We start from the raw sequence: 26,764 nt of genomic DNA on the forward strand, positions 1-26,764 counted from the left end.
CTCACAGGCAATACAAACACGGGCAGAGGGGCCGGATTTGGCCTAGAAGTTGCCAACCTAGGGTGAGACACACCCAGGAAGACCCTCCCCAGGCTCCTGCGGGAGCTGGGGACAAAACTGAACCAAATCCGCAGAGAGAAGCGAGAAGGTAAGCTTACAATGGTGCTATTTAGGTACCATCAATTCCACATTTATTGATGACCTACTATGCCCTAAGCGCAATGTTAGGGCTGAAGATAGACAAATAAATGAATAGCAAATGGTTTTTGCCATCAAGTCAATTTGGGGTGACAGGTGGCTTGTTTTCTATATCACGTGGTAAGTCCCATGATAAATAAAAAAGCAAACAGTATACACGTGTACATATTCATATATCCATGCATATATATATAAATGGCCACTCAATATGATGAGATCTGGATTAATTCTGCTTGAGAAACATCAAACATGACCTCCAGGGAAGGAAGGGCCTTCGGTTTAGGAAGGCACTTAAAGATGAGTCAAGGTACGGCACGGGGGAGGGTATTTAAGGCAAGGGAAAAACATGGATAGATGTCAGGAGGCTTCGGACGGAAGCCTGGGCCCCATCTCGCTCTTGAATCATGGTCGCCTCGAGGGGACTTCAGGACTAAGTCTGGAGGCGAGGCACCTGGAAAAACGGAGACTCTGACGCTTCAGGAGGGAGGGCATTTGGTGGAACCTTAAATGGTGTTATGTGGTCCAGGCCGGCTGCTTCCTCCACCTCCGATCTGACAACTCCCCTCCTTGGTCGCTCGGCTCCAGCCCCGCTGACCTTTTTGATGCTTAGGACCCACACACTCCTCCTCAGGCCCTTTGCCCTTGCTGTTCCCACCACCTGGAGTCTGAATCCCCCCTCCTTTGTCCTCAGATGCCCTCTCTGACCACCCTGTCTTAAACAGATAATGTTCTCTTAGGTTTACCGGTCGCTTTCCCCTCCCCTTCTTTTACCGTCTAGCTCCCCACTAGAACACGAGCTTCATGACGTCAGAGCGTGTGTGCCCTTTGCCGTTGTATCTCTAGAGTGCAGACCAGTGCCTCACAAAATACAGATATAAGAATGTCAGTGGGAAGAAAATCTCGAAGGACACAGGAGGGTGGCCAGGAGCGCCAGGCCCGGGAGCTGGCCTTGCAGGGGCTAAGGAGGACCCTCACCTTCCGAGACAGGGCAGCAGTGCAAGGCTTGGACCTGCTGAGGGTGTTGGGCGCTCGGGCCCAGAAGGTAATTAATCGCACTGGGGGTGAGGTGAGCTTGTGCTACACCACTCAGCCTGGGCTGATCTCTGGAGGCTGCGGACGGAATCCCAGAGCAGGGAGAAGCGGGGAGAGGCCCCGGACTGAGCAGGCAGGCGCGGGCGGGAGTAAACAAAGCGAAACTTGGAAGGGACAAAGCAACCCATCCGAGAGCCAGACACGAACTGCACGGCATTCGAGAGAATGAAACCAAAGCGGAGACAAGATTTATTTGGTTTCACGCTTCTATGATTAAAATAAAGAAAAAAAGGAAAACAAACAAACCAAACCAAACCCTCAACACAGGCAGCAGGGAGTTCTCATCGCTGGGAGTGAGTTTCGGGACGAGGTGCCAGCTCCTGGCCCCGCCCCCGTGTCCTTCCCTCTGCGCCCTTGGCAAGGGCTTTTGTGACAACAGACAGTAGTAGGACCGCGCCATCTTATTACAGATTTCCCTTCCTTGCTTCTATTTCCATTTTGGTCATTTAATTCATAAGTCAGGACTGTCCCTGCTCGTGCTAAATATAAGGTACTGTAGCACGTGACCTGCTGCCGGGGGATAGAGACAGCTTTTCCATTGTTGAGGACTGGAGGTTTAGGGACCAACGCCCAGAATTCTTTTTCTAGAAGACTGTGGATCATGGTATCTTAGGCTGCTTCTGAGATTTCTTTGTGTGCAAGAAAATAGCGAAAACCAGTGTAGTAGGAGGTCGTTTTTTGTGTGTTTTATTTCGTGCTAAATGGTCCCTTTATGAGCTGCGGGCTGCCAGAAAAGACTCCCTGTGCGCAAACGTGCTGGCCCTCAGGGTGCGATGCCCCACTCATGGGCTTCATCCCCCAAGATGAACACTTTGGACTTCTCCCTGCCTTCTCTCTCTCATAGTCCGTGTCTAACCTGTCAGGAAATTCTATGGGGCTGGCCTTCAAAACACATCCCAAACCTGACCCCCTTCAGCACAGCCAGGGGTCCTGCCCCAGCCACTTCCCAAGAGCTTTGCGCAGGTTCGGAGACAGGAGTCGGGTCATCTGCTCCACACCTCCCCAGGGCTCCCCATCTGGGCGGGAGCGAGGCCAAAGCCCTCAGGCCGGCCCACAGGTGCGAGCGCCCGCGGCCCGTGGGTCACCCTGCTGTCCCCCTGCGGTCTCTGCAGCTGTCCCAGAACAGCCAGGTGGGCTCCCCGCGAGGCTTTCACGCTTGCCGGTTCCTCTTCCCAGAAGCCTTCCCTCCACTGCCAGGCTCAGGTGGCTCAGGTGGGGCTCAGGTGGCTCAGGCGGCCTGCCTTGTCACCGTCTGCCGAAGGGCAGCTGCTGGCTCCTCCCCTGACCCCCTTAATTCTGTCCTTATAATCGAACTGGTAATTCATGTTATCGTTGGCTATTGATCTACTTCGCTATTGGTTTTCCCGTCCATCCGAGTTCTGTTTGATGCGTCGGTGGCACTCGGGACATCTGCACTCAGTGGCCAAAGTTTCATAAATTCTTGCTGAAACGAACCACGCGGTGGAGCCCCTTTGCTGAACTCAGGACCATGAACCTCGGGTTTGGAGAAGTCTGCTTTCTAATGGGATTAGCCCACTTCGCTACTGCCAGGTGTGGAGACCGGGGGTACGGCGTGGGGGAGGGGGGGTGTGTGTGGTCCTGGAGGCCAGGCGCCGGCAGGTGCTCTCCGCACCCCACTTCTCAGGCTCTTGGAAGAGGCCGGGCTCCGCGGGAGCGCCCCCCACCGGGGTTACGCCATCCCCCACTCCGGGCTGCGCCCCCCGCCCCCCCAGGAGGTGACCCCACCGGGACTGCACCACCCTTCCGGACATCGCGCCTCCCCCCGGGGCTGCCCCCACCTGAGCATCCGTGAGCCCTGCAGCCCCCCACGGCCCGCCATCGGGGGCTGGGGTAGCGAGCCGAGTCCCCGACCCGCGTGAGCGGCAAAGAAGCGACCCCTCCGAAGTCGCTCCACACACTTTTAGGTGTTTTGGAGGCTTGTTTATTGTGACTGCGATAAGAATACGCAGGCTCCACCCTGGGAGTCACTTTTAAGTGTATTCGTGTCTAACCTAAAGCCAGGCAGACCTGAGTCCTACACTGGACGACGGGCGATGACCAGGGTGAAGGCGGGCTGCCGCGAGCCGCCGCGGTGGGACGCGGAACCCCGCCGCTCTTGCGCAGGCGCGTCCTCCGCGCCCGGTCCCGCCCCGCCCTCGCAAGACGTGCGGAGGTGGGTGGGGCGGGGGAGCGCGGGGGGCGGAGCGTGGAGGGCGCGCGGGGGGCGGGGCGCAGGGCGCGCGGGGTGGGGGGAGCGCGCGCGCTGGGCGCGGGGGGCGGAGCGCGGGCCGTCGTGGGCTCTGAGGAGACAAAGCCGCGTCGGGGCCGCGGGGGGTGGGCCCTGGGCTCGGTGGCGCCCCCGCCCGCGAGGAGGGCTGCGCCGACCGCCGACGCCGCGGCCGCCTCGCCTCGCAACAGGTCGGCCGCCTTCCGGGAGCCTCGCCCTGCGCCGCCGCCCCCCGCTCCCGAGACCCGGGCGCCCCGCTCGGCTCGGGCCGCGGCTCCCATGCGGTTCGGGTCCAACATGATGCCGGTAAGCGCGCGGGCCGGCGGCTAGTCCCCAGGCCGCGGCCCCCTCTCCCATCCCCCACCCGCCCCCTCCCCCCCCCAGCCCCCCGACCCCTGCGGGCAGGGAGCCTCCGGCGCGCAGCCGCCCAAACTTTCCTGGCGCGTCCGCCTGCGTCCTCACTCCGTGCGGGTCTCGCGCGTCGAGACTTGGGGCCCCGGGCTGTCGGGTGCTTTGTGTTTTTAAAAACTTTTTGTTGGGAGTGAAGCGGAGCCTGTTGAGGTCCGATTGCCTGTCGCTCCTGGTGTGCGAGGGCGCCCGTGCGGGGTTGGGGGGTCGTCAGGTCGCTGGAGACCCGAGTGCCCGCGGCGCGTTCGGCCCTCGGCCCCCCCCCCCCGAGGCCCCCAACCCCCCCCCCCCCGAGGCCCCCAACCCCCCCCCCAGCCCCCGGCTCCTCGAGCTTCTGAACCGCCCGAGCCCCTTGCTCCCCGCCCCCAGCCCCTTGCTCCCCCTCCTCTGAGCCTCGAACCGGCGGGTTCCCTGATCCCGACCCTCCCCCTCCTCCAGACCCTGGAGGCCCCCGGCGGCCGCAGGGCTGACGCAGGAGCGCCGAGGCGCTTCCCTTCGGCGCCCGCGGGTTGGGTGGGGGGGCTGGGCTGCGGGCTCGTGCACGCGCCCCCCGCCCCCACCCCCACCCCCACCCCCAGGGGGTTGTGCTCGCGCCTCTCCCCGGGTCCAGGGGTCTTTCTGCGGCCCGAGGTGTTTTCCTAGGGCTTCCCGTGTTCAGACAAAGGAGCGGGCAACTTTCCACCGTCTGCGGAACGGAGCGACGGCGCGTTTCGGTCGTTCGCAGTTACGGGTGCAGAGCAGAAAATTCTGTGCCCCGGCTGCCCACCTGGGTCCTCACTTTCACTGCCTCGGCCGCCTTAGTTCATTGCGCTTGGTAATTGACTTTCGACGGCTTTGGGATGCTGTTTTGGCCCGCGAGGATTCAAGGAATTAGAGTGTGCGCGGTGTCCTGCACCCAGTTTAATTTAGTACCTGCTTACGAAGTCAGGTTTGTGATGTGAATGGACCATGGGGGAGGGTGAAGGAATTTGCAATTAAAATTTGTATCCTGGGATTTACGTTTTTCTTTCTTTGGAAGTGATTTCTGCAGTTGTCTCTGAATTTTCCTACAAATTAAGGAGCAAGACCAGTACTGGTTGTTGCAAGGTGATTTCTTAAGGATGGTTTCACGGTATCCTTTGGGCTTTCTTAAAACTTGGGAGAGTTTTGGGGCGTCTGGGGGGCCCAGTGGGGTACGCCTCCGACTCTTGATCTCAGCTCAGGTCTTGATCTAGGGTGGTGAGTTCGAGCCCCGTGCTGGGCATGAAGCCTGCTTAAAAACAAAACAGGAGACTTTTTCTTGTTGCAGCCGGACACCGGCTGACCAGTTTGTAAAGAGCTGCTGGCCCTGGAGGCTGGTACGGTTCTTCCCATCCAAGCACACCAGCCTGGAGCCAGAGCCTCGGTGTTTGCTCAGCCCCCTTTGTGACCAGAACTACCTTCTTGTTTTGAAAAGTGATTCGTCTCCCGGTCTCACCATCTGTAAAATGGGGACGATGGTAACACCAGCTCTCAGGGTGGTTGTGAGGAGCGGGGTCCCTGTTTCTGAAGCCCCAGGGTGGGGTAGGTGCTAGATAAGAGCTTGTGCAGGATTTGCAGGACGGGCCACCTCAGACATTTGTAGCCTGTGTGTCACGTAACCACGTGAAGCAGGGGTTCATTCAGTAACACCACTCTCTCTGTGTCTTTATCCTGTAATAGTTGGGGTGCCTGAAAATGAGCCTATTTTCTTAAATATATTTCTCCTCCCTGGCTTTTAATATACAGCACTTGGATTTTAATTTTAGCATTGAGCGAAGTTTTGCATTTTATTACTTAACCAGTTATTAAAAATCTTAACTCGGGGCGCCTGGGTGGCGCAGTCGGTTAAGCGTCCGACTTCAGCTCAGGTCACGATCTCGCAGTCCGTGAGTTCGAGCCCCGCGTCGGGCTCTGAGCTGATGGCTCAGAGCCTGGAGCCTGTTTCCGATTCTGTGTCTCCCTCTCTCTCTGTCTCTCTCTGTCCCAAAAATAAATAAACGTTGAAAAAAAAAATTAAAAAAAAAAATCTTAACCCAATTTATTAGTGATATTAATTGTGATTAATATGAACAGATGGATCGGCGCAGGATGTAGACCGTTGTCTTGATGTGCTTTTTTTTGTTGTGGTTAAATGTACATAACAAAAATTGCCCTTTTAACCATTTTTAAGTGTGTAGCTCTGTGGCATTAAGAACACATTCCATGCATTGCCCTTAAAGACATTCTGAAGATAACAGCTGGCTACTTAGACAGTGTTATATTAAAAGTGTACAGATAAATGTGTTTGTGTATTTTCTCACCAAATGGTAGAGAGTCAAGTGACTTTCATGTGGGACATGAAGTGATAATTGGACCCAAAACCAGAAGGGGACGGTGCATTTTAGTAGGCTAACTAAAAATAAGTAGGCAAACGCTGAGAGTCAGGGTAGAGGTGATGATGGGGCGCAGCAGAGCAGGCGACATCATTAACACTCGTTTCCAGACACCCACCACAGTGTCTCTGATTCTCTGATAATTTCTACAACTTGGTAAGAAGAAACGGATTAATGTTTCATCCTTGACACTTTATTTTCCCTCATTGAAGAACGAATTGTTTGCAGGTTGAGTGTCACTTTAAGTGAGCCATCCTCGTTGTATTTGGTTATCAGATAAAGATAATTTGATTCAAAGCAAAATTTCTCAGCTATTTAAAATTATATCGGATATCTTGTTTCATACTTTCATTTTGGAAAGCCTTATATTCAAAGAAAGCATATATTCAGAAATATTTCTATGAGAGAGGTTAGCTAACTCTGAAAGCGTTCAGATATGACTTGATAAACATTTGTACCTGCTACCAAAATGGTAGATTAAAAAGAGCAAAAACCGGGGTGCCTGGGTGGCTCAGTCGGTTAAGGGGCCGACTTCAGCTCAGGTCATGATCTCGCAGTCTGTGAGTTTGAGCCCCGCGTTGGGCTCTGTGCTGACATCTCAGAGCCTGGAGCCTGTTTCAGATTCTGTGTCTCCCTCTCTCTGACCTTCCCCCATTCATGCTCTGTCTCTCTCTGTCTGAAAAATAAATAGATATTTAAAAAAAAATTAAAAAAAAAAAAGCAAAAACCAAAACTACACACAGAACCGCACACAGTATTCTGCAGAACCACATGGAGGGCCAGAGGACTCAAATTTGTCTCTGGTAGATATCCTCTCTCGGGCATGGATGTCCTGTGTCCCTGTGGCCAGCATGGGGGCCTCCAGCCACCTGCAGCTTCAGCACTTGGCATGTGACTAATGGGACTGAAATTTTAAAAAGATTATTTAGTTTAAATATATCTAGATAGCTGATGTGCCTCGTGGCCACTGTGTGGGCAGGGCAGTCTGACAAGGTAGCACAGAGAAGAACTTCACCCTTGAGTGATGTATTTGCAGCTTCACGTTCCCGTTAATGCTTTAAAACCAAATGGTGATGGCCTGTTTACCACTAATGACTTGGAAAATGTGTTTTCCAACTATTTGGTGTTCTCTTTGAACAAATCTCATCATACAGCCCCGCTGCAGATAATGTTTTCAAGAAAATGATTGCTTATTTTAAAAAGCTCAATTGACCTGATCATGGTTTAAGTCTTTTTTTTTTTTTAAAGTTTATTTATTTATTTTGAGAGAGAGAGAGCACGCACAGGTGTACGGGTGTGAGTCGGGGAGGGGCAGAGAGAGGGAGTGAAAATCCCGAGTAGGCTCCACGCTGTCAGCACAGAGCCCTATGCGGGACTCAAACTCCCGAACCGAGATCTTGAGCGGACATCAAGAGTCGGAGGCTTCACTGAAAGCTACCCAGGCGCCCTGATCATGATTTAAGTTTTAAATTTGTGACATTTTACCTTCCAGTGCTGCAGAGGTGTCCTAATTATTTCTAGTTATTCCATGATGCTGCTGTAAGATAATATCTGATGGTCTGAGCTTCTAGTTTGGGGAGTCTAGCAAAAAAAAAAAAAAAAAAAAAAAAGGGCATGGGGCACCTGGGCGGCTCAGTCGGTTAAGCGTCCAACTCATGATTTCAGTTCAGGTCATGCATGATCACACGCGGTTCGTGGGATCCAGCTCTGCATGGGGCTCTATGCTGACATTGTGGAACCTGCTTGGGATTTTCTCTTTCTCTCTCTCAAGATAAATTAAAAAAAAAAAAAAAGTGAGCCAACTTCAGAGTTAAAATGAAAATGGGTTCTTACAGTATCTCCTTTAGGAGTCTGATACCTGCTCAGTAGGATTTCTGTATTTCTATAGGAGACTGCACCTGGGGCACCTCACAGACCAAAGGCATGACTTCTGCTCAAATGCTTGTATTATTTTCATGTAAAAAAGGTCTTATTTGCACATATTTCCAAACTGAAATTAGGTGTTGAGATTAGAAAGGTTTCAAGTTCTAGCTTTAGAACGTTGTATTTGTATGATTATACCTTGTGGTGGAAGAATTTCTTGTTGTTGAGTAAGCAAGCTTAGGTTTTATTCCAGAGTAAAGTTTAAGGTAGGTTCTCTGTCTTTATAGGATTGTAATTCTCAAAGGCTCTTAAACACGTCCTCTGTTTTAAAAAATGTGGCAAAAACCTCACATTTTATGTGCTATAGTGAGATTTGTTGCCTTATGACTTCTGCTGTATTAATTAAAAGCTGAAAAGCATTAAAAAATTTTTTTTTGTATTTTTATGTTTCAGGGGAACATTTTAGACTTTACAAAGAAACTGAGCACAAGCATACACCTTCTTGTATTTTAACAGCTGCATAGAATTTATTTATCTGGAAGGGACATTTATCTGCAGGACCCAAAAACAGAGGGTCATTTAGTCATGCACTGCTTCCAGGAAGAGCTGTTTTCTCTCCCTCTCTGTGTCATCGTCCCCCAAAGGTAGAAAGCAGCAGCAGTAAAACACAATCTCTCTCTTCTGAAGCCTGGAAGGAATGCCGAGACTTTTATCGTCCGGTGACCTGTCAGGGTGTGTGGCAGGCATTCCCTGAGTCTGTCCAAAGCCGACCTCACGCATGCATCCTCGGCCCTGCCGGTGGGGGGGTGCCATCCTGGGCTGTGAACCTCTCACCAACTCCCACTACGTTATCAAAGGATAAGGAGAGTGGGAGAGAGAGTTTAGGAATCCAGAGTGTTCTTTTCAGCTCATGCCGCTTAGTCAAGTCAAACATTATTTAAATACTTGCTTTTTGATGGTGTGCTATGGACTGAAGAGAGCATTTTTCTTTAATGAGTTGTAATTGAGAAAAGAAAACACAGGTGATAGACTCTGAAATATTTACTTACTTTGGAGTGCCGAGTGAGACATTAAAATTTTACATTCTGTTGGGGAGAGCCAAGGAGAGGTTGTGGTCAGGAGGGGATCCCCGCAGAAGTACTGAGCCACACGGAGGCATAACTCCAAAAACTTTCTGTGTAAGGTCTCAGCAAAGGAAAGTTATTTCAGCGGAGAAACGCAAATTGTAAACATAGATCATCTGTAGGAAAAGTAGCTTCCCACAACTTGTGGTCATTTTGATTTTTTTCTACATAAAATATATCCAAAATCAAGTGATTTCTTGGGATGCTAATAGGACTAGACATTCATCGAAAATATTTATTGAGCCAGTAAATACTGAACTTTTACTTCTGAAATGCCTACCTCACTGGTGTCTCTAGAAACAGGTTTTTAACTTAGTACTACTTTCAGTTTCCAACATTTCAAGTAAAAGCGTGTAAGATGCAAGTTGAGAAAAGCAGTAGAAAACCATAATGCATGAACTGTTGCAGGATTCCAGTTTAAAGTGCTCTCCAGTCGGAGCTGGGTGGGACAGCTGGCTCGTCCCCGCAGCGGAGACACTTCCTGAGTGACGTGTGTCCTGGGCTCCCGCTTTTTCCCCCGGGACGGGAAGCAGCCTCTCCTGAGACCGCACTGTGCCCGCTGGTGTAGGCTGGCCATCCTGTCTGGTTTCTGTGCGACCATGGAGGGTCACTTTCTCTTCAGGGTTCTGTAGACAGGGCTCCAAGGCGATGATGCCGATGATGCGGGGAAGGAAGGAAGGGTCGGGAGCGGCAGGCGGTGGGACGGGGACCTCCCAGCGCCTGCGAGAGAAGGGTCCTGGGTGGCACAGCAGTGGCCTGCCCGGCACGGTGTCGGCAGGAGGCCGAGATGGGCGCCGAGTGAGCAAGGAAGAGCGATTCAGCCCGGTGATGTGAGTTTATCGGAAGTAAACAAGGGACTGAATTTAGATGGAATCCCCTTAAATCATGGTGCCTCATTCTTCCCCCATTTACCTATTGGTTGTATTTGGATGGCCACTCTGGGCTAGCTTCTGGTGAGAAAATACTTAGTAACCGTCTGCTGTGTGTGGGGGGCACTGGTGGGTGCAGGAAAGGGTACCCCACTTGCTGGGAGCTCCCGTTCCCTGAGCTAGTTTCGGGGTGGAAAATACGGAAGAGAAGGTGAGGCTGGGATTTCAGCAGGATAAGGTGGCCGGGATGGTCACTCTAGACTGGATGCGGGTTGGGCCGGGCCTGCTGAGACGGAGTGGAACCTGTCACCTAGTCAGAACCGCGGGCCTGTGGAGCCTGTCACCTAGTCAGAACTGTGGGCCGCGTGCATAGGCCGAGTGGCCTGCAGGGAATGCAGTGCCCCTGAGGGGGGACAGCAGGGAGGGGCCGGCATCTCCTCCATGAGCACAGACCCCTGCGCTGCTGTGTGGAGAGTAGGTTGTGGAGGTGCGGGGAGGGGGGAAGGGGAGGAGTGGGGGTGGAAGGTCCATGGACAGCTACCTGGAATGGGGAAGAGCCACACCTTGTCACCCCAAGGGCCCAGCACATAGTGTGAACTGGGCGTGAACTTGTCAACCTTAGGTAAAACTGGCAGGAATGTGTTTATTTGGAAATAACAACAGAGAATTGCAGGTTGGGGACAGGCTGGCTTTGGGACAACCATAGGCAAGTCCAACAAAGAGGAGAGGAACGTTATTTTATGGACAAAAAGGAAGTTGGGAGGGGTTGTTTTGAACCAAAGTCCACTGGAGAAGCAGTGGGGTTGAGGGTGATGGTGGTTTCTCAGTGGCTGAGCTGGGCGGGGGGGGGGGGGGGGCGGGTATCTCTTCTCGGAGGAGATGCCCACACATCTTCCCCATGGGGCCTGGAATTCAGGATGCTTTCCTGTTGGGTCTGTAATTGACAGTTCTTCCTGTGATTGACCTTGAGCGGTAGAGCTCCTCCTTCCAGCCTCCCCTTCTGCATCCAGAATCCGCTTTAGGGATGTTTCTCTGTATTAATCTTCACAACACTCAATTGACACATCTTGTCACCTGCTTGAATAACTTGCTCGGGTGGTACAGATGCGGAGAAGTGTCAGGGTGAGAGTGGAGACAGGACGGCCTACCTGGGGTTGGGAACAGGGCCGGATGTAGTAAGGGGAGACCTCTCCGAACCCACAGGCTCCTCCCTGCGGGACTGAGGGGAAACCAGACTTCGTAGAAGAAGAAAGTTCTAAAGAGCTCAAGACGAGCCTACGTCTCTGTGGTTCTGTGAAACCGAGCGGGGCCAATCTGGTTTCCTGACGAAGCCCTAACCTTGAAAACGTTTGACCACGGGACCACACCACCTGGACGGCTTCTGATGGTTTCACCTGAAAGTTCCTTTACCAGTTGTTTTTAATTCCAAGATGCTTCGTTTTATTGCCAGAGATACGTGTAGCCTGACATCTGGGAGATTACAGTCCGAGTTGCCGTAGTTCTACAGGGTGTCCTGCCATTGCTTCTCTGAACCACAGCAAGATGTGGAGGGTTTGTGATACGTGGGTAATTGTTAGTAACTTGCTGATTTCCAGAAAAGGGGCACTATTTTGGGTCACTTTCATTTTAAAGGCAGAAAAGTCTTTTCCCGGTACCTGTGGCTTGCTGCTCTCAGCAGCTGGAGACCTGGGTGTTGTGGCCATTTCTTTCTGCTTTTCCTGTTTTTTAATGTTTATTTTTGAGAGAGAGAGAGAGATGCAGCGTGAGCAGGGGAGGGGCAGAGAGAGGGAGAGACAGAATGCGAAGCAGGCTCCAGGGTCAGAGCTCTCAGCACAGAGTGCAATGCGGGGCTCGAACTCCTCAACTCGCTGAAGTTGGATGCCTAACTGACTGAGCCACCCAGGCGCCCCTTCTGCTTTTCCATCCCCCGCGCCACCTGTGTCATGGGCCCTCTCCTGCGCTGTCACTCCGCTGCCTAGGCCCTCTCCTTGCCATCTTCGTCCCTGCCCTGCTCTCTGCCCCTTTAGTCTGTTCCACGCACTTCCTCCGTGTGGTTTTTCCTGAACCGAAGTCTGTGTCTTCCTTCTCCAGCATGCTCCAAGACTGATTTCTGTTATGGCGTATGGGAGAAGCTCCCTCCGCAGAGACAGTGTCCGTCATCCAGCCCAGTGGGTTTCGGCCCTTTGGTGTCATCCGGACACTTCATTCCAGGGTGTCAGGCCTCGCAGAGGAAGTGGTAGAGTCAGAACACTGAACAAGGCCGTGTCGGTCGTGCCGCCACTCGCTGGCCTGCCTTCGGAATTGTGTTGTCCTCCTAAGATCCGCTCACACCTGGGGTGTGCTCCCTGGGGGGGTCTGCGTGAGGACCGTGGGCAGGGCTGAGGCCAGCGTTCCTCTTGTCACAGCAGGCATATGCCGTCGTACGTTTCTGCCCACGATGCTCTGCTCCCCGTGACCGTGACCGTGCTGTAGCTGTGTGCGTGTGTGAGATGAGGCCCGTGCGTTGGGGCGTCCGAAGCATGCCTGTGCCTCACGGGCCGAGCGGTGACCTGTCCCTGCCTGTCCCTGCCTGTCCGTCCAGTCTCACTGCGCCTGCATGGCCCAGCAGCCCCAGAGTGCAGTCGTCACCGCACGCCGCTGTGCTTGTGTGCTGTGTCTCTGCCCGGATGTTCCTCTTCTTGCTCGGCTCACTCCTGTCGGTTCCAGTTCAGCGGCACGGTGACAGGGTGGCCTGTCTCTGTCCCAGAACGCTGTGCGCGCCCCGTGGGCGGTTCTCCCGTGCGTCCGCCTGTCGGCCCTGCGTACACCTGTGCGTTTTGGCACCTGGAGCGTGCTGGACTCTCGTGGGGACTTGATGCACATCGTTCCGGCGATTGTCCTTGGGGACGCTAGTTCTCGCCCGCTTTGTTTATGTCCGTCGTTGGCTTTGAGCTTCGTCAGAGTTCCCAGAGCTGACGTCTCGGAGGACGGAGTCGGAGGCGCTGGGGGGAGAACTGGAAGCAGTGGGTTGCTCGCGCTCCCGGCGTCCTGGTGGATCAGGAAGATCGTGTGCTCGGCGAGGAAGAGCAAAGAACAGGGCGAGGAAGTGCCTTTACGTGAAGTGGCCACGGTGCCCAGTTTAGAGGAGAGCACTGGCAGCGGTAGGGAAGGAGGGGTTGCAGGTGCGGAATGACGCAGTTCAGATTTTGGTCCTCTTTGTTTGTTGTTTATGACGGATGGTGAGTACAGAGCGGCCTGGAGCGAGTGTGCTTGGGGTTTGAAGTCTAAGTCTGGCGTCGGGCACGGTTGAAAAGGAGGGAACAGATTTACCTTCTTTCTCATTTTTGTTTTTAACTTTAGAGACCACAAATGGGGGAGGGGTAGAGGGGGAGGGAGAGAGAGACTCTTAGGCAGGCTCCGTGCTCAATGTGGAGCCCTACGCGGGCCTTGAACTCGTGAACGGTGAGATCATGACCTGAGCCGAAGTCAAGAATTCAACACTCAACAGACTGAGCCACCTAGGCGCCCCTGGAACAGATTTCTCAAGTTACCCTCAAATAAGCAGAGTGCTCTGTTTCTTCTTTAGAGACGGCGTCTGGCTTTGAGAAAGCTCACAGAACGGCGTCTGGCTTTGAGAAAGCTCACAGAAGTTGCACCGTGTGTTCGTGTAGTAGCTCACTTTTTTTTTTTTTTTTAAATGTTTCTTTCTTTATTTTGACAGAACCCCAAGCAGGCTCTGCTCTCTTAGTGCACAGCCCAAAGCGGGTCTGCATCTCATGACCATGAGGTCATGACCTGAGCTGAAATCGAGAGTCGGATACTTGACCGGCTGAGCCCCCCCCCCAGGCGCCCCGGAGCTCACTCTGGGTCGTGTTTTGCTCTCCTGCTGACTCCCGTGTGCCGTGGAGCTTCGCATCTCTGACCCACAGTGTCCGTGCAGCTCAGCGAGCATGCTTGCGGTTTGTGATACTAAGATAGCAAGGTAGTTCGGGGGTGGAGGAAACCTTAGGGCCAAAGCCTCCGGTCCTAAAGGAATGTGTAGACCAGTGAGGCAGATAAGACAGGATACAAACAACTGCAGTGTGAGTAGATGTTGGACAAAGTTTTCTTCTGGCTGGAGGGTGTGTGTGTGCGTGCGTGCGTGTGTGTGCGCGTGGAGGAGGAGGAGGAGCTGGAGGCACTTTTAAGGTCTCTGAATTATCCTAGAAGGATGGGGTGGCTTAGACGGTAGGGAACAGGGTGTAGGGAACAGCTGAGCTAATCTAGGGAGGTGAGTGAGGAAAATTGTGGGTGTTTAGATTTCTCATTTGGTGATTTGAGGCTGTCACTTAAACTACGTTCCGTGAAATTTGGACTGTGCAGAGATAAATGCCAGGGCACATGGAGGTGGTGTTTCCATAGTGTTATCAGGTTAGCTCCTGGCGCCGTGATCGTTCCCGACTCAGCCCTTGTGTGCGGCGTATTCCCCTGGAGCGTCCTCGCCCCTGCTGGCTGTGACAGAGGTCATTCAGCATTTGGGACTGGGAGGGCTCAGAACCAGGAGCTTCTCCAGAGGGACTCACGTTGGGAGGAGGACCAAGTCCCGGAGGTGACTGCTCTGTCGCTGCGGGTACGAAGTGGGGGTGTGATCTAACATCCGAGACCAGTGTGCAGCGTTCTGAGACCCTCTTTCTGTATGTAGAGAACATTTCTCCACAATAAAGTAGCCACTTCTACTTGTTTTACGGTTTTTTTCTGGCAGGGTGATCATCTCAGACAGTGACGGCGCTCTGGATGACACTCAGTGGGTCCTGAGTGTTCAGTGATTGGTATCGAGACTTCATGTGTTGTTGATTTCTAGATTCTATTCACTGGCTGTAGTGACCAAAAGAGTGAAAAAAAGACACCCAGTGATGATTTTATGATTTTGCTTTAAATAAGTCAGATTTGGCCTTAGAAACTGATGGACTGATTTTGAAACGCCATAAGAAAAAGCAGTGCGCCTAGCGTAGGTCTCAGTGTCGCCAGCCCTTGGTGGAGCCTGGGACATGTAGCTCCTGGAAATTGGGGGGTTTTAAAAAGCAGCTTTAGGGCCTTGAGAGTAAACTGCAGGCGGGAGTCCTCGCGGCTTTCACGGCAGCGGTGCTGACTCTGAACACGCAGGATGGCGGCCGGTCCGGGGTGGCCAGCCTGGGAGGGGGCGGGGCGGAAAACCCCAGGAGCCGGGGAGGCCCTCAGTCTCATTTCTGCCTGGGCCCGGTGTCTGGGTGCGTTTGAGAGGTTGAAGAAGCTTTGGCTGATGTTCCTTGTCTTAATCGAGTCCCCTCTCTAAGTGATCGTGTGGAGGGAGGTGTTTGTCTTGAGCAGGTTACGGGAGGCCTGGTGGCAGTCTCTTCTGGAAGGTACTCGGGGGCCCTCCTCCAGGAGGGGTAGCGCACAGTGTAGAAGTGAGGTGAGTTTCCGTTTCTCTCTGCACAGCCGAATATTAAAGCCCAAGCCATGCAGACCGTTCCCTGATCTTCCAGCCGGGAAGTCCTTAGCTGGCTGTCCTTCTGGCGAGTTTCCTGTGCGTTGTAAGGTCTGGGGAGGATTCATATCACCCCTTTTATAGGTCGTTCATTTTTCTCGAAAGGACATTTTTTTCCTGCTCGTATTCTTTTTTCTCTTCGGTAGACCTGAGGGATTTCAGTTTTGAGAAGTCAAAACTCGAAGGTGTTGTTGCAAAGCTTTGTTGCCTTTCGGTGACCAGGAGCATCTTCCGCTGCTGGTTCCTTTTTCTTTCTGTGGAACTTGATGTGGCTCTTTAAATCCCAGGAATAAAGTTTAGCCTCTGGCACAAAGTTAATTTCTTGTAAATGCCGTAGCCAGTTTTTTTGTATTTCCTCTTGGAAAAGTCTTCCAAATTTTAATCAGAGATAATGCCTCCTTGAAGATGAATCATTCTTATGTAAATAGCAGAACATTATAGTCACAGCGAATACAAGTCCTCTAAAAAGGGAGCTCTTAAAAATAAGTCTGTGACCCATTCTTTTTAAATGAAAATTGTCTGGGACTTTGGATTTTTGGAAGGGCAAGTCTCCTTCAGACGTGACTTGGGCACGAATGGCTGTGCAGAGTGTGGAGGGCTGGGCGCCACTTAGTGTGAGGAGTGCGTGTCTTCTCCGGAACCTTCTTTCCTTTCAGATGGAGCACCTGACAAAGTAGATGCAAATAATGATCACAGTTGCATTTTTAATGAAGTGTTTTCACATTCTTTCATCACAGTGTATGTTAAGGGTACTTTTCAACTGAAATTACCGTGAAAATATGTTAACGTTTATATTGTAAAAATATTAAAGTGACATCTATCCCTTTTCTCCTAATCAGTGATTTTGTTTATTCCATACAAGCCAGTTTGTATGTATGTGTAATTTAAGTGCTTATAATCCACAACTTGACGTGATTCTATTTGGTAACTTTATTTTCACTGCTGACCCCGTATTCATAGTAGTTGGTCGCTGGATCATAATCCTTCCAGCAAAGGTATTTAAACTTACTTTCTATGTCGCTGGGTATTTAGTTTTCCAAATTACTGTTCGTGGATCTAACACTGTAGGGAAAGTCTTCAGGCATTTAGAACTTTTCTTCGTTTCAGTTATTTCTTTGGGATGCATTACCGGATGTAAGGTCGTGAGGTATACGTAATTCTATGGCTTTTGACACATGAGCATTTTACTTTCCAAAAGGGTTTTGACAGTTTATGTACAGTGCCATCACCATGTCAGGGGTGAACCACTGTCCTACAGTCTCATCTCTGTTGGATCTTTTAATCAAATTATGAATTTAATAGTTGTAAGTGGTACTTCATTGTTGTAATTTATTTAAAACCATTATGTTCTCCCAGGGATTGCCATTCGCGTTACCTCATGTCCTCCGTCTGTTCTGTCCTCTGCTCTGATAGAGTTTATTGTTCATTGAATAATCTCTTTGTGGCTCATCTGATGAAAAGTGAAGTTCCTGATTGACAGGTTGGGCAGGTTGGGCAGGTTAGAAAGAAGTCAGCATGTCTCTGCCCCTGAGAGGGGCTGATCTGGGGTTGGCTTCTCCCGTCTCCCATGTTGTCCACCGCAGCGGTTCACGGTCCTGGTGCTGTAAGGTGCATCTGCGAGGGCTCACGGGCCTCCTTGACCTGGTTGGTGCCGCACACTTCGTGATGAACGTGGGTCACCTCCGAGGCTCCAGGAGGTGCAGCTCCGCCTGTAGCTGGGGTTGGCCAGAGCCGTCAGGATGGGGGAGCGGCTTCTGACAGCCCCATTTCTCTTGCTTCCCTGTGGGGAAGGATGTGACGAAGTCATTTCCGTGTTCTTGAAAATACAGTGTTTTACCAACGTGTCGGGAAAAGATGGCATATCTGGAAGTAAGCTTACTATAGATTACTTTTTATTCTTATAATTTCCATTAATTTGTGCATCTGCTGAAACGTCAGTGTGTCTCCAGTCATGTTCGGTTTTTTCATTTCTGAATTTACATGTTACCTTCAGTCTCCTCCATCTAGCTTAGTAGTAAATTGTTGTCTCCTGTTTCCATGGGCAAATTTCGTCTCCCTTAGATTTTATATCTTACATAGTGTGAGAAATGAGCCCACCGACCCATTCAAGGGGGGGAAGCGGAGCCTCGGAGCACAGTGAAACGAGGCTTTAACGAAAGTTCTTGCAAGAGCAGGTGTCTGCCCGACAGGCACACCCAGGGCCGTTACAGCAGACAGTTTATCCCCGAGCGGGACGCTGCACCTCTGGCTCCTCATTGGCCGATACTGCAGAGGTTACAGCCTTCCCCGGAAGTCGCCTGTGCCCACGGAAGGCGAAAAGTAGTCTGATTGGGACAAGTGTACATTCCTTGAGGTGACACAGAGACTTGAGTTCTTTGGCGCATGCTCATTGCAAAGCCCGTGAAAATAAGCCCAGGAAACGGAGGGGAAGAGCCAGGAAGTGAAGTTTCCAGGGGTTTGGGACTCCATTGTGGGGAGGGGGAGGGTGTCACACACATTTCCCATGGGTTGTAAACCTATTGTTTACTGGACAGCACAGCTTTTATTCAGTATTTCCGAAAATGAATCATCTCATTTCTCACAATCCTCTTTGCTAAGTTGATTCCCTTTTCATTTATAGGTTATTTTGGGCACAAGACACAGACATTTGTTTCTTAAGAGGAATTTTATGCCCGAGGGGTTTGCTGTGGTCAGAAGCTCCCACCCAGCATTGTTCTAGAATATGTGTGCTTTGTTTTTTTTTTCCCCCCACTCAGGGACTTCAGGGCCTAACCTTTTCCCTCTCTGCCTACTGAACTCCATCTTTTCTGTCATATTCCCCCCTTTGAACATGTGACTCCTAACTGCCATTAGGAATTGGGACAACTCACCTTAACTGCTTCCTGCTAGAAAGGGGGCGGTGACAGGGTTATGGCAGTCAGGGCAGGTTCAGAGGTCGATTCAGAAGTTCAAAATAACGGGAGGGCATCAGGAATGTCTGGGCTAGTAGAATTTTCTTATTTTTCTGGCATATGCAGTGGCTTCTACAAATAACATGAAAAAAGAATATTAGACCAGCAAGCGTTAATGTTCCAAATGCAGTGCCTCTTAGGGAGGAGGTCACACCATGGGAAGTAGCCATCCAGAGAGTCCTTGACGTGTGTGGTCAGGTTTTTTTTGTTGTTTTTTTTTTTTTAAATTTAACTAGCTTTTCCTCCCTCTTCCACATTTATTTGGATCTTTTGATATTATTGCTTAGAATAATTAAGCATTTGAACTAGTTTTTGGTTCTCGATCCTCAATCTTCCTTTGGCCATCTGGTTTCCATAGGAATAGCTCCACAAGGAGTATTTAACTTTACCTCGAGGAAAGATTGATCTTCGATATCCAGATTACTCTAAGTTCAGGCAGTTGTTTATCTGTCCTGGAGCTAGCAGCACTGTTGTCCCTAATTCAGTCAAGTGTCCCTTTCTAGCAAGGGAGTGGGGCTCTCTGACATTATCAAAAAAGAATGTGGAAAAAAAAAAATCTCTCCACATGCACCCTGGGGGCTGAGAGAAAAATTTAGTCATACGTTTTCCAGAAACGCCTCTGTTAACGCTGTGTTTGGATGGTTGGCCTGGAGTGGAAAGGAGGACAGAAAAGGCGGCTCCAGAGTCAAGAAGCAACTCAATTCCTTCTATTTCCAGAGTTACCTGAGGCTCTGGGTTTCCAGTGGACAGTTGGTTCGGGGCAGCCACCATGATGAGCCCCCCAGGACCCATCCATTCCCTTCAGGGACACGGGTTATCTGAGCCCTGGCAGATTGAGATCCCCGAGGGCATGCAGATCTCCAGTGACTGTCTCCACACAAGGGGCACAGCTTACGGGGTTTCCACTTCTGTTGTCCCCTCTGAGAACATTCTCGTTTCCAGTGCCCTGAATGGCCACGTAAATGGCACTTGGTGCCAGGACCTCGGTCGGGAAGTCTGATCTGACATAGTACGCAAGGTCGCGATGAAGGCGTTAGATTTTTCTTTTTAGGCCTCCTTTCCTGTTCCTGATTCTCCTCTTGATCTCGGTTGTAATATATCCACTTGTTAGCTCATAAGAGCTCCTCCAGGGTCCCTTCCGGGCCAACAGCCAATTTTTGCAGCTTCCTTCGAATATCTGGGGCTGGTTGAGTGACAGATCTGTCCATTAAAATCATCTCAGCTTCAGGGGGTCTCGGCTAAATATAGCCGTATTTTAACCTTTAACCTTTCCAGGAAGGCTCTCGTCCTGTGTCTGTAAAATAGTGACCGACTTAGCATAATTTAAGGGTTTTACCTCAGACCTCCTTTAATTTCTCCAACATACAAGCTTGGAAATGGTAGTGATACAGTTCCCCGGTGGGATTATCAGTTCCAAATTAGGATGTTGGGGCAGAACTACCTGAACCCCAGTAGGGAACTGGGAGTTCTTGAAGGACCTCCAGCCCCATGGTAATTAAGGAGCTCCTCGTCCCCATATCTCTCAGCGGCTGCCAGAACACCACACTTCCCTGTCTCATTAAGAGTCTGATTCAACAAAAGCATTGTATCTTTCCAGGTCAACTCAGGAACATAACTAATATTCTGAAAAGTCTCTATATACCCATGAGGGTCATCAGAAAACGTACCTATTCTTTTATCTGTCTTAAATCTTGCAATGAAGAAGGTACTTGTAATCTTATGGTGGGCCCTCCCTGTGTCCCCCACTTCCTGCGCCCCAGCTTCTTGTAGGGGAAACACACCTGTTACACTACGGGGAGGGCCTGGGTAAGGTGGGCAGCAGGGAGCAAAAGTGCACGGTTTTTAAGTCTGGATATGTAGATTGAGGACCTGAGCAGGAGGAGGTGGAGGTGGAAGTCTTCCCCTCCCCTGTCTCTGGTCTGCTGTGGGTGCAGCAGGGCGCCCTTAGTTCCCTCCTTTCATTGTTGTGGGCCCTTGGAAAGGGCCGGGATCGACCTTGTACGTCCCTCGATTTTCTCTAAGGCTCCAAAAGCACTGAACCTAGGGACCTTCTCCCTGTTTCCCTTCACATTTGCAAAACAGGTCAAACTGTAGGATAGCATTATAAGTGATAACTTCCCCCTGGCGGCCAGGTTTCTTCCTCCAATTTGTATCAGGGCCAGGCCTCGGTGCAAAAGAAAAGGAGTCCCTTTTTCTGTAGGGTTTGTGGATCAAAACCATGCCAGGTTTTCAGAATGCATCCTAAAGGGGTATTGGCCTTGGTTGGGGAATTGCCCATCTATAGGAAGGAGGAGGAAAAGGTGGCCTTCATCTCAGTTTCCTATAGCTGGCCAGGAGAGGCCTCATCTTTTGACCCTGTTGGCCAGGAGAAGCCTCATCTCCTGGCCCCGCGTTTTGGCTGTTTGACTGGTAACAGAAAGCCCTACTTTCTGTCAGTCTTGTGAGGTGCAGAGAGCAGTGGCTCCTACCCAGGCTTGACTCTGCCTCCGAGAGCTGATCTGTCTTCCCCAGTTTCTCCTCCATGCTGTATCCCGCCTACAGGACGTTGGGGGGGGTGGGTATGGACTGTGACCAAGCAAGACTCCCCTTGGTTGTAGGATGCACTGATTTTCTTTTGGCCCAACAGTAATTTACATATCGATAGTTGGCTGTTGAGGAGGGGTTAAAAGGGCCAAGGTCTTTAAAAGGGCCAAGGTCTGTTCCCCTGCCTTTTTCAGCAGTGCCCTCGTGAACGTGTTCCAGCCATGTGGATATGCATTTTCGGCATACACTGGGCTAAGTGTAGCAAAATGGCCCCATGAATCCCAGTAAAAGCCCTTTGTCCGTCCCCCATGTCATTCTAGTATGCTGGAGGAAAGGGATTATGCTCTCTGAGACTGAGGACATGTGGGATCTTCTTTAGTCCCCAAGGACTCTCCCTTGGGATGCCTTTTAACCCACTGGAATCCATTCAGATTGCAAGATCTAAAAACAAAACAAGATGAAACTGATCTTTTTTGTAATACTGGCCTCAGTACTCCTTAGGAGATGAGGAAAAATGGCCCATTAACGGGACACTGCATTTTAATACAGATCTCTTCTGTAAGAAGTAGGGCAATTGGACTGAGGTACCTCGTGTCCAGGCTTTCTGGCCTTCAATCAGGACCCAGAACTGAGGGCTTTTTGCAGACTTTGTTTGCCTAAATGTGCTGGCCGGTAAACTCCTTCCTGATACTGGATGATTGTCTGAAAAGGCCTCCGAATAAACCCAGGTTGTCTCTGGAGGCCTCGCGGTGCTGTGTCTGCGTCCTCCGCTCAGGGTCTGTGGTCCGGTCCCTCTCTGCTTGTCCTCCCAGAGGCTCCAGAGTGTCACATGGGGGGGCTGCGGGGTCAGTTCTCAGCTCTGAGTTCGTTGGGCTTCGTTTGAAACACTCTCTTGACTTGGTTGCTGGGCCTCACACTCCTTGGGGTAGTTTCTGTTTCCTTGGTGGTGCCTCAGTCCTTGGCGGAGTGCTTGCTCTCTGGGGGGGGGGGGGGTGTCTGCAGGTCACGGGGCCAGCTCCAGGCACAGCCCTCGGTGCTCCTCAGTGTCTGGCCCCTCAGGCCTCGTGTCCTCTCGCCCCAGGCAGATGGTCGTGTGTGTGTGTGTGTGTGTGTGTGTGTGTGTGTGTGTGTTGCAGCCTCCTTGGTCAGTCCCTGTGTCTGGTAGGCAGCTCCCCTTTGACCCCGATGGTCCGGTCCGTGGGCGCTCCCCTGCCGGCCCCCTCCTCCCCTCCTTGAGGCTCTCCAGGTGCTGAGACCTCACATCCAGGCTCCCGCCCCTGCCCCACGTTCACATCCCGCCCCTGCCCCATGCCTCCTGTTGAGCACATCTCCCGGCCCAGCCTTCAGATCTGTCCACGTCTAGCCATTTTCACCACCCTTGCTGTTCCCTGCCGCTCGGGTCACCGTCCATTGCAGGTGCTGCGTGTCCCCTGTGTCTGTTCACGTAGTAGCCAGAATGATTTAAGTGACGTCACTTCACCTCCCTGTTTGGAATCCTCCAATGACCTCTTGTTAAAAAAGAGAAATGGAGATACAATTCACATACCACCACTCTGAGTGTGCCCTGCAGGGGTTTCTTTCCACCTGTTGTGCAACTGGCACACTAATTCCAGAGCATTTTCATCACGCCTAGAGAGGCCCTGTAGCTGTCAGTGGTCCCTCACCGCGACCCTGGCCACCACTGGCACCTCTGCCTCCAGTGGGCTCTCCACTGGAGTCCACATTCTTTGCTCTGGCATTTGAATGGTGGTTTCCAGTCACGTGCAGACCCTCGGCCCCCTTCCCGGTTCCACGCAGGCGCTGGGGGTGCAGCCCTGCAGCCCGTGGCGGACAGCCCTCTGTCCACACCCTGGCATGAGGACCAGCGGCCTCATTGGTTCCTCTGTCCCTTGCTCTCTCTACGCTGACCCTGCTCTGCCCCGGGTGTGACCCAGCCCTTCCTCCAGGCCCTTGGGCTCCCTTTCCCTTTAGATGGCTGCAGACTGGGACCGCGCAGATGCGTGTGGACTGGAGGACTGTGGTCCTGAGCCCCTCCAGGTTCACTCTGCATCCTCCTTCCTGCCCTGTGCTCCCAGAGGTGGGGGTCCCTCTCCGCACGGCCCCCTCTGTTTTGAATTTTGTGCTATGTGCTGTGTTCGCTGTTTATTATTTTTTTTAATTTTTTATTTTTTAAAATTTACATCCAAATTAGTTAGCATATAGTGAAACAGTGATTTCAGGAGTAGATTCCTTAGTGCCCCTTACTCATTTAGCCCATCCCCCCTCCCAAAACCCCTCCAGCAACCCTCAGTTTGTTCTCCATATTTAAGAATCTCTTCTGTTTTGTTCCCCTTCCTGTTTTTATATTATTTTTGTTTCCCTTCCCTTATGTTCATCTGTTTTCTCTCTTAAAGTCCTCCTATGAGTGAAGTCATATGATTTTTGTCTTTCTCTGACTAATTTCACTTAGCATAATACCCTCCAATTCCATCCCCGTAGTTGCAAGTGGCAAGGTTTCATTCTTTTTGATTGTCGAGTAATACTCCATTGTGTGTGTGTATATACGCACATATACACACATATGTGTATACATATATGCATGTGTATACACACATATGTATACATATATACACATATGTGTATACACATATATACATATATGTGTATACGTGTGTGTGTGTATATATATATGTATATACCACATCTTCTTTATCCATTCATCCAACAATGGACATTTGGGCTCTTTCCATACTTTGGCTATTGTTGATAGTGCTGCTATAAAATGGGGGTGCCTTCAAAACGTGTCCCTTCGAAACAGCACACCTGTATCCCGTGGATAAATGCCTAGTAGTGCAATTGCTGGGTCGTAGGGTAGTTCTCTTTTTAGTTTTTTGAGGAACCTCCATACTGTTTTCCAGAGTGGCTGCACCAGCTTGCATTCCCACCAACAATGCAAAAGAGACTCTTTCTCCACATCCTCGCCAACATCTGTTGTTGCCTGAGTTGTTCATGTGAGCCATTCTGACAGGTGTCAGGTGGTATCTCATTGTGGTTTTGATCTGTATTTCCCTGATGGTGAGTCATGTTGAGCATTTTTTCATGTGTCGGTTGGCCATCAGGATGTGTTTGGAGAAGTGTCTATTCATGGCTTTTGCCCATTTCTTCACTGGGTTATTTGTTTTTGGGGTGTTGAGTTTGATAAGTTCTTTAGAAATTTTGGATACTAACCCTTTATCTGATATGTCATTTGCAAACATCTTCTCCCATTCTGTCGGTTGCCTTTTAGTTTTGCTGATTGTTTCCTTCGCTGTGCAGAAGCTTTTTATTTTGATGAGGTCCCAGTAGTTCCTTTTTGTTTTTGTTGCCCTTGCCTCCGAGTGTTCGCTGTTTATTAAAGGTGGTTTCCACCTGAGGACTTAGTTTGTTCGCTTGACGGCCCGTAAGTACTGAACGAACGGGAAGGATGTTGAAGACGTAAGCTGGCTGGCGTGGTGTATGCTGTGGAGGTGATGGCGGATGGACACTCCCTCGTCTCCGTCCGGCATCGTGTCCAGCTGTGCTGTCCGAGGCGACTCTGCGACATGCAGGACCAGCTCCAGGGTTCATCCGTTCATACGCCGCTGCTGCGTGCTTGGTGCGCACCAGGCCCCATGCAGGGTGCTGAGGGTACAGCATTGACCGTCAGAATGCCGGCCCGTGTGGAGCTGACCCTCTGGAAGGGAAGATGGAGAGAGGAAAGTTAAGTAAATATAATGTGCGCTACGTTAGTGACTATGCCAAGGAGAGCACAAAGCAGGGAGTATGTGCGCGGGTGTGGGTGGTATTGGGATTTTCTGGAAGGGTGGCCAGGGAAGGCCTCACTGGGAAGGCAACATTTGAGTGCAGACCTGAGGGGGGCGGAGGGGGGGCAGCTTGGTGGGCTGCAGACGGAAGGGCAGGTGCACAGGCCCCCAGGACCCGGTATGCGTGCTGCGTGGGAGGGTCACGGACACGGGGCAATGGGGGGTGCTGGAAAGGTAACGGGGGCAGCTGCTGGTGTGCGCAAGTCACAAGTCCGCTAATCCACACAAACTTCCCACCTGATGCAGCCACAGCCGCAAAGCCCTGCTTCCTCCTCCCGAATTTACTCTGCATCCGCAGAGTTGGGGGGTTCACACGCAGCACTACACCCCCCCCCTCCATTTTGTCACCAGATCTGGTCCTGTCTATGGAATATCTCCTTATGCACTGCCCTCATTCAGGCCCTCACTTGGTGCCTGAACTGCTACCTGTGGCTTGCAGGCTGCTGTAGAGAGCTGTCCTGAGCCGTTTGGGTGCCGAAGACTTTTACTTTGAAGGGGACGACCGGGATTCAGTGATGTGATTTCCCTAAGGCGGTCTAACTAATTATTAACAGAGCTGGGGGTAGAGCCCAGACCTCCTGCCCATGAGTCTGGAGCAGTGCCACCCGGCTCTCGGCCGAGGACTTCGGGACACCTGCTGCAGTCCGTACCCCAGAGGACCTCTTTGCACGCGGTAGGTAGACGTGGGGTTGGCCTCTGCACTCGCCCCTCACGCCAGGGCCGTGGCTCTTCAGAGTTGGTAACCTGCAACAGCCTCTCGTCATTCTTACTTGTGATCCTGCCTAAAGTAAACAAAGCTGTTGTTTCCCAGATAGTGAAGTTTGGGTGACTGGCGCATAGAGCATTTCCCAGTTTTCCTGGTATTTTCCTGCCGTAGGCCGCAGCCTTAAGGGTAAGGCTGGATCGGAAGAGCAGAGTTGACTGTCATTTTAGTGGCCAGGCGGGTCCTTTCCGTGAGTCCTCTTTGTTTATGAAGAGAAAACAGTGCCTGCTCCAGCTCTCAGGGTTGACGTGAGTCTCTGAGGTCCCACAGGGGGACGCGGGCCGGGCCAGGCGCTGGGACCTGTCGCAGCCCCCGGTGTGCTTAGGGCACAGACTGCGCACAGAATGTTCCTGCAGTTTAACGGACACCTTAAGCCCGTTGTTTACGGTAAAAGCGTTCCTGTTTTCGAGGCGCTCAGGTTCAGGGAGAGCATTGGTGTGGGGAACGCTGCCGAGTGCCAGCTCCGTTACTGTCATCTGCCCTGGTGATTCTGTCTAGGCTGCGTGGGTGTGCGTTCACGGGCTGCCTTTCTGGCCGGGTGAGGCCTGGAACCATGTGTCTTTATTAATAGAGCTCGTCGGTGTGCGAAAACCGGATAGAGTTAGCTTGGAAGCTTCTCAGCTCATCCTGGGAGAGGGTGCAGGATTTTTCATGTCCTACGTATTGTTGCAACGGTGCCCACTGTTGTAACGTTTCTGGGTTACCTGCTCGTGCGCTCCGGTCTTCCGGGTTACTTTGCACGTGCACGTGCTCCTGTGCGTTGAGAGCTTGGACTGTCCGAAGGGGGGGACTGTGCCCTGCAGAGGACACGGGCGGGGCGAAGGAGGGGCTGCAGGGTGCCCGGGGAGTGCGTCCTGCCGTGCGCGTGCCCTGTCCCGACCCAGCCCTTGTGGCGTCCTGCGCTGCCTTCTTGCAGGGAAACGTGTGCTGTGGCTGTCGCATCCAGCCTGGGGGGCAAGGGTGTCCGGGCAGGGGCAGCCGGGTGCTGTGGGTGCCAGGACTGCCCCGTGATCTCGCGTGTCCTCGTGCACGCAGTGCGCGTCCTGCTCCTGCTGCTGCTGGGTGGCC

General features: G+C 51.7%; 1 protein-coding gene across 3 annotated transcripts in view; it reads left to right on the forward strand.

Moving 5' to 3' along the window:
- The first annotated feature begins 3,580 nt into the window (after positions 1 to 3,580).
- TP53BP2 (tumor protein p53 binding protein 2) overlaps positions 3,581 to 26,764 on the forward strand; it is a 53,844-nt gene continuing 30,660 nt past the window's right edge. For 2 of the 3 annotated variants that reach the window (XM_086693906.1, XM_086693907.1), the window contains exon 1: positions 3,581 to 3,823. In XM_086693906.1, coding sequence (XP_086550032.1) covers positions 3,797 to 3,823 — 27 coding nt within the window. In that variant the 5' untranslated portion in view covers positions 3,581 to 3,796. Of the gene's footprint in view, positions 3,824 to 25,382; positions 25,607 to 26,764 lie in introns of those variants that run through there. The other variant, XM_086693908.1, reaches the window with a different exon arrangement.

Source organism: Puma concolor, chromosome E4 (genome assembly GCF_028749965.1).
Source record: "Puma concolor isolate L17-30 chromosome E4, mPumCon1.1.hap2, whole genome shotgun sequence".
Taxonomy (NCBI): domain Eukaryota; kingdom Metazoa; phylum Chordata; class Mammalia; order Carnivora; family Felidae; genus Puma; species Puma concolor.